This window comes from Excalfactoria chinensis, chromosome 2 (genome assembly GCF_039878825.1).
Source record: "Excalfactoria chinensis isolate bCotChi1 chromosome 2, bCotChi1.hap2, whole genome shotgun sequence".
Taxonomy (NCBI): Eukaryota; Metazoa; Chordata; class Aves; order Galliformes; family Phasianidae; genus Excalfactoria; species Excalfactoria chinensis.
In genome coordinates this window covers 81,778,655-81,793,622 of record NC_092826.1, presented here as the reverse complement: position 1 = coordinate 81,793,622, position 14,968 = coordinate 81,778,655, and the positions used below count along the sequence as shown (strand labels likewise).

The 14,968-nt window shown below is 55.1% G+C and overlaps 1 protein-coding gene across 1 annotated transcript; it reads left to right on the top strand.

The window, feature by feature from the left end:
- Positions 1-1,816: 1,816 nt before the first annotated feature.
- On the top strand, positions 1,817-14,158 carry TFAP2A (transcription factor AP-2 alpha). Its single transcript, XM_072328838.1, is given in 9 exon segments — positions 1,817-2,003; positions 2,006-2,269; positions 2,272-2,582; positions 4,676-5,110; positions 7,743-7,794; positions 8,550-8,781; positions 9,732-9,850; positions 11,962-12,103; positions 13,650-14,158. Coding segments are annotated over 9 exon segments (2,031 nt in total). The 3' UTR covers positions 13,939-14,158.
- The last annotated feature ends 810 nt before the right edge of the window (positions 14,159-14,968 follow it).

Here is a 14,968-nt window from a genome sequence, read left to right as displayed (position 1 = left end):
TACAGTTGAAATCGGCGTCCTTTATCGGGTCGGCGAGCAGAAGCGATCTAAATAGCGTAGACACGCGTGCGTGTGTACACATCTGTATTACTTTTGTACTAACCCAACTCGTACGTACCCCCCACTTAGGAGCTCTCTGCCCCACATGTGTCCCCACCGCATCCCGCTGCGCGCTGCCCCGGGCGGCACATAGTGGGGGGAGCCCCGGGGTGCGGGTTGGACGCTGGGGGTACCCCGAGGCTCCGCGAGGCAGAACGCAGCGTCTGAGAGGACGGCGCCTCGGGGAGTGAAATGAATGGGATCGGGGAGGAGGGAAGACGGACCCCGGAGGAGGGAGAGTTGTGCGGGGCCGACGGAGCGCTCCGCGTAATGAACGGCCAAAGTTCGGTGGTGTCACTGCTCCTTCCCTGCTCTGTTAGCGCTCGCAGAAGTGTTTTTGGCTGCCCGTGCTTTTGCCTCGCCGTTCCGTCCGGGTGTGGCGTGTAGGGTTTGGGGCTGGATTTTGTCGAGCGACAGCCACCGGGACCGGAGGGGATGAGAACAGTTCGCGAAAGAACGAGGCTTTTCAATAATCCATCACAAAATAAAAGGTGACATCGAACCCCGAGGGCAGGAGCCACGTCCCCAGGCGGTAAACGGCCGCACCTCGCTTCTCCTCTCCTCGGTTTTGGGGGGAAAAGGGGAAAAAGCTCAGAGGACGCCCCGCGCCCGGGGGGCGGAAGGGAGTACGGCCCCTTTCCCCCCCGCGGTGGGCGCATACGGGCGCAGCGCCGTCCCTACGGCCCCGTACCTGCGGCGGGCGCGGGTCGGAGCCGGCGAGCAATTGGGCCGCGGTCGCTATGCTAATGAGACGCTCCGGCTGCGGCTAAAGCGCTGCAAAAGGGAAAAGTTTCTGCCATTAGAGGGAGATCTCCGAGCGCTCAGTGCAGAGCGGCTCTGCACAGCTCCGCCGAGCTCCGCAGCACCGCGCCGGGGGGATCGGACCCTCTCCCGCCGACCCATGAAAATGCTCTGGAAGCTGACGGATAACATCAAGTATGAGGAGTGCGAGGTAAGCGCCTGCCAGGGCCGGGCACTGCCCCGGGGCCCTTCGCCGCGAGCGGGGCCGGGCAGCATCCACCGATCCGCGGATTTCGTTGAGGACGAGTTGTGCCCCCGCGCCCGGTGCGGCCGAAATGGGCCAGGGCCGATGGGAGCCCCCCAGGGGAACGACGGCGGAACGAGAGCCGGAGTGGTCCCAGCCGTAGGGAGAGAGCTCTGTGCGTGCGGCTCTGAGGGATGCTGAGCGCATCCGCGCGGTTGGATGGACGGATGGATGGATGGATGGACGGACGGATAAATGGATGGATGGAAGGGTGAGGAGACAAAGGGAGCAGAGCGGCTCAGGACCGCCGCTGAAATCCCCCCCCTCGTGCCCCCGGTGCTGCCGTGCCCCGAATGCGGCTCTGGGGGCGACCTCCCCGTTCTCAGGGCCTTTGAGCAGTCGTATGCGGACCGCTCGGAAAATACAATGCCAACAATTTAGGGTCGGAGGACAGAACCGTGTGTGTGCGCGTCCGTGCTCCGAGTGTCTTTCGGTGTGACAAAAAAAAAGAAAGAAAAAAGAAAAACAAAAGGAGAAGAACAAACCGAAGAGGGCATCCCATGCCAATCCCCAACAAAAGCCACGCTCACACCTTCCACCAAAGTTTTCCTTGCGACACGGATCAATAAAAGGACCGCACTGTGCGAACGAACGTACTAATCTGGGGCCGAGTCGATGCCGGGCGATGCCGCGGCGTAGGGCAGCGTCCGAGGAACCGCCGAGGACCGAAGGATGCGGTGCTTCAGTCCTGCCCCGAGCGCTGGGACGCAGCCGCCGCTCGGAGCGAGGCTGAGCTGTCGGATACGCGATGTCTGGCAATGGGGCGTCAGGGAGATTTCTTTATTTTATTATGACTATTATAATTATCATTCCATCCCTCGGCCGAAGGCACGGCGAGAGCTTCACCTCCACTCCGCCCCAGGCCGCCGTTGTGGGTCAGCGCCTCCTGCGTGTCGCTGCCGTCGGGTCTTCGGCCCCGGCCCCCGCGGGCGCCGATTTCGTCCCGTCAAGGCCCGGCGCAGTGCGGAGCCGGGGCCGGGATAGGGGCAGAGGAGCGGCGCGGAGGGCGGTGCCGGAGTCGCGCAGCCAGTCGGACGGGTTGCGCGGGGCCCGGCGTGTCTGGGCCGGACGGAGGAGAGCTCGCCGTGCCTCCCTCCCGCCGTGCCCGGCTTTCTCCTTCTCCCCCCGCGTCCCGCCCGCCCTCCTTCCTCCCTTCGTCCCTTCCTTCCCTCCTCTTTTCCCGGCTCCTCCGAGCGGGGGGCAGCGGATGCTGGCGGGGCTCGAGGTGCGGGAGGAAGAGGAGGAGGAGGAGAAGAACTTTCCAGGACGCGGCGGCGACAGCGGAGCGGGGACCCCTCGGCGGGGCATGGACGGGGCGGCGGCGGAGCCCCCCCCGCGCGAGGGCGGCGGGGCGGAGGGCGGCGGGAGCCGAGAGCGGCCGCTCTTCTCCTCCGCCGCCGCCTTCGAGCCCGGCTTCGCTCAGCAGCCGCAGCCCGAGGTGCGCCCGGGGCTGGGGGCGAGGAGGGAGGGAGGAAGAGGAGGGAGGGAAGGAGAGAAGGAAAGGGGATCCCGCGCACCCCCCCCCCGTCCCCCTCCCTTACGCCCCCCCTCCCCTCCCCCCGCCGCACGGTTCTCCCACCTCCGCCGCACCCCTCCCGGCTCCCACCCTCAGCCTCTCTCCGCTCTCTTTCTCTTTCACTTTTGCATGCCCCGCAACCTTTTAAAATGTGGCCCCTTCCCTGTGATTCGCCAGACGCGGCGGCATGTCCCCCCTGCGCGCCGCGCTCCCTCCCTCCTTCCTTTTTGTCTCTCTCTCCCTCTCTCTCCCTCTCTCCCCGGCGCTGATTAGATACACCGATTCCTCATTCAATGGACGTCATTTAGAACGGGCTCTGCCTTGAGTTGCCTTCGCGCTTCACGCTCGATTTGCGGCCATTCTTCCCTTATTAAGTATTCGTGTAATATTAATAGTCATGAATATCCGCTGCTAGGAGGCTCCGGGAAGGCGGCGGCGGAGCGGGCGTGAGGAGCCCGAGCGGAGCGGCCGGAGCTCGGGGGAGAGGAGAACGAGACAGAGACAGAGCGAGAAAAAGGATTGAGAAACGAACACACATACTAAAAAAAAAAAAAAAAAAAAAAAAGGAAAAAAAAAAGGAAAAAAAAAAAAAAAGGAAAAAAAAAAAGCGCAAACAAACAAACAAACAAACAAAAAAAATCGACCAACTTTACCTCTCGCCCCGCGCCAGGATAGCAGAGCTTCTGCAGCACCCGATGAAGGGCAGCGGCGGGCGCTGCGCGTTCTGATGGATTCCGGCGGCGCGGGCGCGGAGCAGGAGCAGCCCCGGCGCCCCGCTGCTGCCCCCCGAGCGTAGCGCCGGGCTCCGGCCGCGTCCCTCCGCGCAGCTCCGCGCCCCTCCGCGGCCGCCCCGCGCCTCTCTCCCCTCCGCGCATCCCCCGACGCCTCGCAGATGTTAGTGCACAGTTTTTCGGCTATGGTGAGTGGCTTCGCCTTTCTCTCCGCCGGGGGTCGGGGCGCGGGGCGCTGCTATTGTTGGCGGCGGCGGCGGCCGGGCTCGCGGCGGCTCTGCCCTGCGTTCTGGTGCTTCGCTTCGGTTTCGCCCTCCTCGTTCTCGTTTGGCTTTATTTTCCTTTGCTTTTTTTGTTGGAGGCGGGAGGGGTTGGAGGGGGGGGGGAAGATTGGTTTGATTATGTTGGGGTTTGTTTCTTTTTTCCTTTCTTTTTTTTTTCCTTTTTATTTTCCTTTCTATTTCTCTTTTATTTTCTTTCTTTTCCCTATTACCGCCCCCCCCCCCCCTTTTTTTTTTCCTTTCTTTTTTTCTTTTCTTTCTTTTTTTTTTTTTTTTAATTTATTTTTCCTTTTATTTTTGCTCTGCCGATCTCTGGAGCCGCCACCCCGTTCCCGTCGCTCCGCACCTGCCCGCGGGGTTTTCCTCCTTCTCCCGCCGCCTTTCTGAGGGTTCTGTCTCTCTCTTTCCGATCCCTTCCTCTTCCTCCTCTCCCCCGTCGGAACGGGGCCCGGAGGAGACTCTGGGGCCTCTCTTTCGCCCCGAATCGTTGTGCAAAGTTGCTGGCAGGGGCAGCGGTGCCCCCGCAGCAAGATGGCAGTTCGTACGGCTCTCCCGCGTTATCCCCGGGATGTGGCGGCGGCGGCCCCCGGCAGAGGTGCGCCGGGGCCGGGGCAGCGCTTTGGGTTACGGTTTCGGATTATGGTTCCGTAGGGCCCCGTGTAAGGGTTGTCTCAGTGCCCGCTGCCGGGGCACGGCCGGCCGGGAGCGCACGGGTCGCCGCCGCAGCGTTTTGTGAATTGTTCGGAACGGTCCCGTTATTGTGGTTATCGCTGCTATTACACCGGCACCGTTGGGGCGATGGTCCGAGCCCCCTTAATGCTGCCGAGGGCGGCAGACGGACTCCCGTCTCTCCCTCCGAGCGAGGAGCTGCTCGGCGGGGGAAATGACTGGAGGGCGATTTTGAGGAGCACCGGTTTTGATTTCATCTTTTGTTTTTCTTTTCTCCCCCTCTCTCCCCTCCTCCCTCGTACCCCCTCCCCGTGCCCCCTCCTCCCCCCCCCAGGAGCGCCACGACAGTGCCAGCAACGGGACGGCGCGGCTGCCCCAGCTGGGGGCCGTGGGGCAGTCCCCGTATAGCAGCGCCCCGCCGCTCTCGCACACCCCCAACGCCGACTTCCAGCCGCCCTACTTCCCCCCCCCGTACCAGCCCATCTACCCCCAGTCTCAGGACCCCTACTCCCACGTCAACGACCCCTACAGCCTCAACTCCCTGCACACCCAGCCGCAGCCCCAACACCCGGCGTGGCCGGGCCAGAGGCAAAGCCAAGAGCCGGGCTTGCTGCACGCGCACCGGGGGCTGCCCCACCAGCTGGGGGGGTTGGACCCCCGCCGCGACTACCGGCGGCACGACGACCTGCTGCACGGCCCTCACGGGCTGGGAGCGGGGTTGGCCGACCTGCCGCTGCACTCCATCCCTCACGCCATCGAGGACGTGCCGGTAAGCAGCGCCGGGCCGCGGCCCTCGGGGGGGGGGGCGGGGGGGACACGGGGCGAGGGAGGGGCCCCCGAAATGTAATAGAAGGGGAGGGAGAAAGAGAGGAAGGCCGAGCCCCCCTGCCCAGAACAATGGGCTCGTGTGGTGCGCCCGCTGAAATGGGGATAAATCAAATGAGTGTCAGCGTTAACAATATCTTTCCTTCTCGGTGACAATGAGATGTTGCGATTGGGAGAATGTTTACTGTAGCCACAGGGCCGTGCGTCTGGGGATCTCTCGTTGGTGTGGGGTCTCAGCCAGCGTTCTCCATGGGAAACGCAAAGGGAAAGGGGTAAAAAAAAGTCGGGGAAAGTGGCAAAGGGGGAAAAGGCCAAAGGAAGAGAAGACGGTTCCCCACGATTACGGGATGGTGGCATCTCAAGTTGTGAGGGGATGCAGGGAGATCCCTTCTCCAAAGGAATTAATGGACAAGTATTGGAGGAGGGGTGTGTGGAGCTGGTGCCATGTTCTTCCAGCAGCAGTACAGAGGGACGGATGACCCCACAGACCATTGGCTATACCTATGGGTTATCAAATCCCAACCAGACCTGCCGCACTTCTATTAAATTAAATGTGTGGAGCCCATTGGGCAGCACGTTATATTCGGGGAATCCAATTCTGTTATCAGTAAGCCCGGATTTAAAACTAAAATGGTTTCTAATGAAGCATGGCATTACACATGGCTGTGACGGAGCAGCCGGGCCATTGTTCCGCAGGAGAGTGCCTTATGCAACGCAATGGGAACGTGAGCAAAGTTCCTCTGCCAGGGTTCTCCCTGCAAACAGAAAGAGAACATGGCAATAGATGTACGAAAGCTCACAGAGCCCGTGCGGATGGGCTGAGGCTGCGAGGGAGAGGAGGGAGCTGTGTGGTGTCTGGATGTGATTTCTGCCCAAATGCCATCCCAAATTACGGGATCAAATCTTACGGCAATATATTCGCTGACAGCTTAATGAGTACAGTTTCGCGTTGCAAGGATGATGCTCAGACGAACGTACCTCTCTTTTTGGGGGGGCGTTTGGAAACCTTCTGCAAATTACACCCGTGGAAAATGGTGAATTTATGGCAGCTCTCTCCCCCCCAACCCTCCCCCCGCCCCACCCCCCCCCCGGCTGAATTGAGCCGCAGAAAATTGCCGCTCGTGTTCCGCACTTTTGCAATAAATACGAACGCTTTCCAGAGCGGAGGCTTTAGTGAGCCATTGGGATCCGTTAGGAACGACTCTGTTCTTTTAACCCGATGCAAAAGAACGCGGAGGCAACAGCAGGAACAAACCAATTTGTTGCCGTTGAACCCCTGACTGCTGCAGGAACGTGACCAAAGCTTACTCCTCCATTCCCCCTCCGCTCCCGACCGCTCTCTGTCTCGCTGTGCCCTGCAGAGACTACAGTACAAATCGCCCCGTTTGCCTCTGAAAGAGCCACGAATTAACGGCGCTGCCGTAGTTTGTGAGAGCTGAGTGCCATCTGTTTTAAATCCTTACCCAGCCCGGCCCTCGCTTGCTTGTTTTTGTTTTGTTTGGTGCGTTGTTGTTGTTGGGTTTCTTTTTTTCCCCCTCTCTGTGAAACGGAATGGGAAGGCACAGAAATAAGGGAACGTATCTGCTGAGAGTATCTCATCTCGTTGTGAGAGGGGGAAAATAAAGACGGAGCTTTGGGGTCGGTTGTGGATTTTTCCGTTGTTGCCACGGTTGGGCTTGAACAAAAAAAAAAGGGACCGGTGGAAGATTGAAGTAAATCGAGGAGACGGTGCAAATTATTTAATCATAAATATCTCGGTGGGATTTTAAACTTAACAGTCCTCCCCGTACGGAATACGCGCAGAAATAACACAAATAAAAGTATTATGCCACACTACATTGACTTTATGGGTTTAGGGTGCATGCATAAAGGGATCATATTTCCCCATATAGTTAAAACACGAGAACTGCGGCAGTAGTCATTTCTGAACATTTCTCAATTTAATTATACTTAAATCCAGAAGCACTTTAGGCAAGTTACAAATGAGAGCACGGAGTATAATAAAACCTGTAATAAAGCAACTTAGTACCATCCACCCGGAATCATTGAGATCAGGCACAATTAACGGGAGCATAAATCCAAGGCAGAATGGAAAATGTTAGGATCAGTATTATTGTTGGACAAAGACTAGAGGAGGAAGTAATAGTTTTTTAAATGGTAATGCCTGCGTTTTGTAACGATTGCGAAACCTTCTATCTCAGCAGCGCTGGTGTTAATTTGTAAACACAGCCAGGCATTATATCGCCTGTCACTTCTTTCGGATTTAGAAAAGAAAAGAGAAGGAGAAAAAAATACCAACAACATTATTCCGTTTGGTTTCCTCGGCACGTTGCGAGCGAACCCCATCTGCGGGCAGACAATAGGGGGGAGCCCGCCCGGGGGTGCACAGCTCGCCCCGTCGGAGCGGCCCCCCGTGAGCCCGGCTGCGGCCGCTCCTTTGTGCCTCGCCCGCGGCGGGGAGAGGCGGAAGGGAGGGAGGCAGGGATGGATGGATGGATGGATGCGGGGCCCGGGGCTGTGGGACGGCTCTCGGTGCCCGCCGTGCTCGCTGACCGCAGCCTCTCGTTGTGTTGCAGCACGTAGAAGACCCCGGCATCAACATCCCGGACCAGACCGTCATTAAGAAAGGTGAGAGGCGATCGCGGGTGCGGCGGGCCGGGGTCGGGAGGGCAGCGGGCGGAGGGCACCGCTCGTATCGCTGCCCGGGAGCTGCGGGGCCGCAAAATCCGCTCCGGTGTTGCGGCGCGTTGGGAAGCGGTTCGGTTTCGCGCTTTGCCCGAAGCTCGGGGCTGCGCGGAGGTGTGAAATCGTTGTCGGCAAAGCGGAGGAGAGGAAACGCCGCGTTCCTCCTCTCGCTGTTCCGTGGTTAAAATCGCGGCGGCGATCGGCCGGGCTGCTGGGGAGCGGGGGGCGAAGCGGCGGCGGGTCGGTGGGATCTCGTCGGCTTTGTGCAGCGCTGCCGGGCGGACGGGCACGGACAGCGGGCGGCCCAGCGCCCCGTCCCCCTCCCCGCCCGCCAAGCCTTTGTCACGTCAAATTAGACGCGCGAGGGATAAATCTGAAGAGATGCTCTTTCCGAGCCGACATGATAATTGGCTCTTTTATTAGTAATCTCCAGAGTTCGTTTAACTCCCGGTGTATCCATTAGCCCTCCCCGAGCTATTAATGTCACAAGCCATCCATCCCCAACCCCGGGCCCTCCGCCTTGCGCTCCCAACTCCTGTGCCGGGGCCGGCCGGTGTGTTTCGGGGTCTTTTTATTCTTTTTTTTTCTTTTCTTTTTTTCCCCCTCCGTTTTTGTTTATTTTCGCTCCGGGCCGGGGCTGGCCGCTCTGCCCCCCTCTCCCCTCCCCACCCTCACCTCCCGCTCCTCCCTCCCTGCAGGCCCCGTGTCCCTGTCCAAGTCTAACAACAACGCCGTCTCCTCCATCCCCATCAACAAGGACGCTCTCTTCGGCGGGGTGGTGAACCCCAACGAGGTCTTCTGCTCGGTGCCGGGCCGCCTCTCGCTGCTCAGCTCCACCTCCAAGTACAAGGTCACGGTGGCGGAAGTGCAGCGACGCCTCTCGCCGCCCGAGTGCCTCAACGCCTCCCTGCTGGGCGGAGTGCTGCGGAGGTGAGGGGCGGGGGGAAGACGGGGGGCGGGCGGACGGCGGCGGCCGAGGGGGCACCGAACCGCACGGCCGGCCGCCCGGCGACCACCGCCGCCCCGACGGAGCCCCGCGCCCGCCCGGCCGCTAGGGGGCGCGGCGAGCTGCCGCTGAGGCGGCGGGCGCCTTGGGGGGGAAGGAGGGGAGAGCGAGGGGGGGCTGCTGTAACCATGACAACGCGACCCGGTGTGTGAGGGGTGGTGGACCCCCGGCCGCTCTGCCCTCGTGGCAATGGCAGCCCCGGGTGCGGAGGTTGACTTCACCGTGCCCTGTGGGCGCCGCTGGGCTGTGATCTAATGCAGACAATATAGGAGCGCTCGGGCAGGGAATAAAATTAATTAGCCAAACTTCCATCCTAACGTGCCGTCTCTGCAGGCCCGCAGTGTCTGCCACGCAGGGATCAGTCTCCCGTGTGATAACGGCAGTGTGGGCTCCCAGAGTTTCACATCAGCCCGCTCAATAATGGCAGATTGATAGAATAGAACCATTAAGCTTGGAAAGGTGCTAAGATAGTCTAGTCCACCATGCCCGCTAACTATGTGGTGCATCCATGTGGTTCCTGAGCACCTCCAGGTTCGGTGACTCTACCACCCACCTGGGCAGCCTGTGCCACTGCCCCACTGCTCTTTATGAGAAGAAATTGTTCCTAATATCTGACCTGAACCTCCCCTGGTGCATCATGAGACCATCCCATCTTGTCTTATCAATGCAGCCGCCCTGAGACACGTCCCCTCTGGGCCATGGCGGCTTCCGGCTCAGAGCAGGCTGTCACCTCAGTCACTGCACTGCTCTGTCTGTAGACTCAGCTTTTCCCCCAGAAACCTCCCTTCAGTGTCCCTCTGATGACAGTGTGGTGTTTTGGGGTGCTACACAGTCCCTACTGCCCTTCCTCTAACCGCCTTCTGTTGTGGCACAGGGCAAAGTCCAAAAATGGCGGGCGGTCCCTCCGAGAGAAGCTGGACAAGATAGGGTTGAACCTGCCGGCCGGGAGGCGCAAAGCTGCTAATGTCACCTTGCTCACCTCGCTGGTGGAGGGTAAGTGCCTCAGCCCTGCCTGTGGTGTTGCACAGTGGGACAAGGCTCGGCGTCTCGGCTCTGTTTGTTTTCCAACTTGGTGCTGCTTGTTTGAAATTGGAAAGGTGTTCTTGTGGTCTGCCAGGAAAGGACGGTTGGTTGTGCAGCTCTGCCTTTTGATCTAACTTAAAACGGATCCTGCAGGCTCGGTGTTAGGCTCAGTCCCATCAGCGCTGGGCTGAAAGTTGCAGGGAGCAGGGCTGCTGCCACCCTTCCATCAGTGGGCAACTGGAATGTCAAAAAACTGCAGCTGCTTTGGGATTCATCTCCCCCCGCCCCCAGCCACATAACAGTAAATCATTTAAGTTTTCTGACATCTGCATTGGAGAAATGCGTGACCATTACTTCCTGAATTAATTTGGGAATCCTTGACCTAAGCCATGAATTAATGGTGGCCTGAAAGCCTCCGAGTTGCACCCCCCTCCCTTTTGGTTCTCATTTTTAGGACATGTGTTCCCTTCATTATATCATTCTTCTCTGCTTCAGTCTGTCCAGAGAATGCACAACTTACTTTTAGCACCTTCAGGTGCCCTGTACTTTCAGAACTCGGGGATGGGAAGCCTGAGCTTTTGCTGTTGTTTAGTTTTGAATCAGTTGCTTTGTCACATTGACCAGCACAAAGTAAACCCGTACCCAGAATATAAATCCTTCCCCTTTCTCCTCACGTGGGTTTCACAACGTTTTGGGTCAGCTTGGTCTGCAGAGTGCTTTTAACCTCAGCCCGAGCTGTGCAGGTTTGCGTTAAGTTTGGTTGTTGCAGGAGGGAATCGGTAGCTTTGTTTGGTTGTCACTTTGCATTCTGCTGGAGATGTTTCATGTTGAAAGGGATGGGGATAGAAGCGCTGTGCAATGCCGGACTTAAGTTTTTTAAACATTCAGGTTAGGTAGCTGCGCAGTATTTATGCTGCGTGGAAATGAACTGCGTCTTCATGCTTTTGAAAAGGCTGTGCCATTACATCAGCACACCATAGTAATAAATTGCAAGGGGAAAACTTCTAAAACGTCTAGCTTCGGTAGATGCCTAATATTTGGGGGGATGTTAATGAATATGGAGAATGTTTGATTGTAATTGATTGTTCTGTTTGGCGTTGGAATATAATTGCTTTCAACGAGGGATTTTTATGAAAACAAAAAGCAGAACAGAGGCCCGATCTCCCTTCATTTAGCTTAGGAGCAGTGTCTGGTTTTGGGGGGATGATAGTGTAAACACTGCTCGGGCTTTGAGTCTTGTAGCATTTTTCTGGAGTACTGTTATTGTTTATGATCCGCTCCATTTTATGGAAACAAGCTCACTGGACTGAGGCTTTGAAGCTCTAATTGGCGCATGCGTTCTTCCGGAGCTAGAGCTAATGGCAGGAAGCCCTGCAGTAAAAACCAACTGGTTCAGGAAATTAAAACCAAAGATTTGAAAATCAACAAAACAGACAGACTCGGTGGAATGACCCTAAAATTCTCATGGTTAATCGTTTTTTTTGGGGGGGGAGGGGGAACATATAATTATATGCGATCAAGTTAAATTTTAAACACTTAGCTGTTTAATGCGTTTTTATTTAGAAGAGCTCTAGGAGTAATTATGATCAATATTAATCATCGATGCATTGCGAAAGAATATTAGAGACGTGGCTGAGGCAAACAAATATTTCCGGAGTAAATAGCTTTGAATGAACTGTGTATAAATGGCTGCGTATACACGTGGCTATGTAAATGTGAGCGCACGTTGGAGGTGCTGGGAGCCTGTGTGTCTAAGATCTGTTAGTCAATGGAAACGTGAAAAAAGAACTGAATGTGAGATTTCATTCGTAATGATTGTCATGAAAATACACATTTGCATTGCCCTAGACTGAAGCAAAAGGCGGCTCCTACAAGATAAAATGGGATTAGCATTTCTTACTGTACCTTTTTGTAGAGATAGAAAGATACCAGTCCCTGTCTTTTAGAAGGAAAACCCAGGTAGAAAGTCGTGCTTTTTTTTGTTTGTTGTTGTTTTCTCTGATGGATTTTTGCCTCTGTGCTGTGTGTACTGATGAGCTGTGTGTTTCCCTTCCCATCCCCTCCCGCCTCTCCCTTTGCAGGGGAAGCAGTGCATCTAGCTAGAGATTTTGGGTACGTTTGTGAGACAGAATTTCCTGCCAAAGCAGTAGCTGAATTTCTCAACCGACAACATTCCGATCCAAACGAGCAAGTCACAAGAAAAAACATGCTTCTAGCTACAAAGTAAGACATTTACCTTCCTAGCATGTGGTTCAGTTATGAGGGGAGGGCGACAGACCCGGGTTTGGAGCTTTTATTTGCAAATGTTTTCCATGTAGCCGGTGGCTCCTGGTGTTGCGTTTGGTGGGGGTTTGTATGTCTCCTCCTGCTATGGGAGCTCTGCATAACTCAGCTTGGTTTCCATCTGGTCCATCTGCATGGATTCGCTTGAGAGTGAGCTGTGGAAATTGTAGATGGATGGCTGGTTAAAGAAAAAAAGCGGTAGTTATTCAAAGCAAAAAAAAATATTCTGTCTCCTTTCACTTAGCTTATCAATCGAGGTAGAAGGGGGAAGGCTTCCCATTGGTGGCAGAATAAAACTGGCACATTAAACTGATTTCAGATCCTTAAAATCTGCGGCGGTTCTTTCTTCCTAAGAATCTCAGCTACTTAGTGAACCAAGGGATATTAAAAATATATTTTAAATGCCAACCTGTACACAGTTAAAATGCTAGCAGAGTTTATCATTGGTAGGGCTGGCTAGACTTCCAGGTGGTGCGTGAAAGGAAAATGATTGTTTTGATATGTTTGCTGGAAATTAAAAGGGTTGTTTAGTGGCCCTTAATTACCAGTGGAGGTGTCACGAAAGGGCACGGTGCCAGAGGGCGCAGGCAGAAGATGGGAGCCAGTTTATGGCTGGAAGACATTAAGGCGGGTTTCAGAATCCAAACTGTTTCAACGTGCCTCTAAGCCCTCGCTGTAAGGTGTGTTATTTCCCCAGCCCTTTGTGCGGTGGGCGGATGGTGTCACCTAACTTCTGCACCCTGCCCTTGTATCCTCCCTTCTCACCTCCTTGGAAGGAAATTTCCAGAGCCCGGTTAGCATCAGCCTTCCCCTCTGTGGAAGGGTCCCTTAGGATTTGGTGATAGTGATGTACGTATAGAAAGTGTTTTAGAACACCCTAATTTAAAGCCTCGATTCCCCTCTCTGTATTCACCCTTTCCTCCCCACACACATGGGCGTGTTTTAGCCTCGTGAAGGAAGAGGCCCGAGGCTCTCTCCAAATAAGGGTCTTCCAAAACGTGAATAAATCCCCCAAATCCTCTCTGGATATTGCATCCCGTCTCCTCCATTCCACATTGCTGGGAAGCTTTAAGCTGCGCATTGACTCAGTTCCAAAATCCATCTGGGAAGGCAGTAGGTGAGGGGTGCAAAACGGGGATCGGTGGGGTGGGCAGGAGCCGCTGCGGTGTGCGTGCTCGCTTTTTGTCTGTGCAGGCTGGGGCACGATGCGTGCACGCAATTGTGCACGTGTGCAAGGTGAAGGGAAGAGGTGTGTGCATTGCCCACAAGTTTGAGAATGGGGGAATGTTGCATAGAGGAGAGGAAGCAGTGGGGAGTGAGTGTGTGTGTGTGCGCTTGGGGGCAGCGGCCGCCTCCACCCGCGGGCTTGTGTAACCTAGGAAGGAGCGTGCACTGGCTTTGCTGCTGACGGCCATGGTTCATTTCTCTCCCTCTCTCTTCCCCTCCTGCCCTCCCTCTCTGTGTCTCTGCTCCATTTGTGCTATAGACAGATCTGTAAAGAGTTCACCGACCTGCTGGCTCAGGACCGATCTCCCCTGGGGAACTCACGGCCCAACCCCATTTTGGAGCCGGGCATCCAGAGCTGCCTGACCCACTTCAACCTCATCTCGCACGGCTTCGGGAGCCCGGCGGTATGCGCTGCCGTCACCGCCCTGCAGAACTATCTCACCGAGGCGCTCAAGGCCATGGACAAAATGTACCTCAGCAACAACCCCAACAGCCACACAGACAACAGCACCAAAAGCAGCGACAAAGAGGAGAAGCACCGAAAGTGAGGATTCCCCCCCACTCTTCTCCCTTCCCCCTCTCGCAGCCCATCAGTCCATTCATCTCCCTCCTCCCTCTGCCCTGCACCCAGCACCCCAGGCTACGGCAACAGAATGAGCATCCTTCTGCCAATCCTGTTCTCTGACTCTGCGGGACTGCTCTGCCCTCTCCCTGCGCCCCTTCCCGGCATCCACATCTCCATTTGCTCCCTTTTAACTTGTTCCCCCTCTCCCCGCTGCCACCATCGTTTTGCTACCCCAGTTTGGAGCCTAAGAGAACAGAAAACAGGGGGACGGAGCCAGCAAAAAGTAAAAGTTCTGTCTTGAGTTTGTGAACTTTTTTTTTTTTTTTTAAATAAAACAAAAGGAGGAAAAAAAAACAAAACAAAACAAAAAGGACTTTTTTTTCTAAAAATATATTAAAAAAAAACTTTAAAAAAAAAACTAAAAAAAAGAAATAATACTTTAAAAAAAAAAAATTCTATGAGCTTCACTGGACTGAATCACCACCTTCCCTTACATAAACTTCAGTTAAGATTGTAGCCATATTAAAAGAGAAAAAAGCATGCGAAGTGCGACAGCAGCAGCAGCAAGCAAACGAAAGGCAAAAAGGACTGATGACGTTTTATCAGTATTGTGAATAAACTTGAACACAAAACACAAGCAGTTCCATGTCATATCTTCAGTTGTAGAACTTTTTCCTGGCAAAGGTAAAGAGACCAACTTGAACTTTCTATTGCAACATGATTCACGGTTATTATATAAGGGAATCAGTGTTCATGTATGTATATATTTATTTATGTGTAATTTAATGGGAATTGTAAATATGGTGAGTCTGTTTTAAGCCTTTTTTTATTTATCTGGTGATCTCGTTTACCTCTTGTTTAGTGGGTTTTAAATCTTCCCCTCTTAGTTCATCATGTGGTTCATGGTACTTATTTAGATATCAGAGGTTTTTTGGGGGTTTTTCTCTGGGATTCATCATTTTTAGCCCTGTTGTAGCATGTTAAAGGCGACAATGAAGCAGCTGAACAAATAA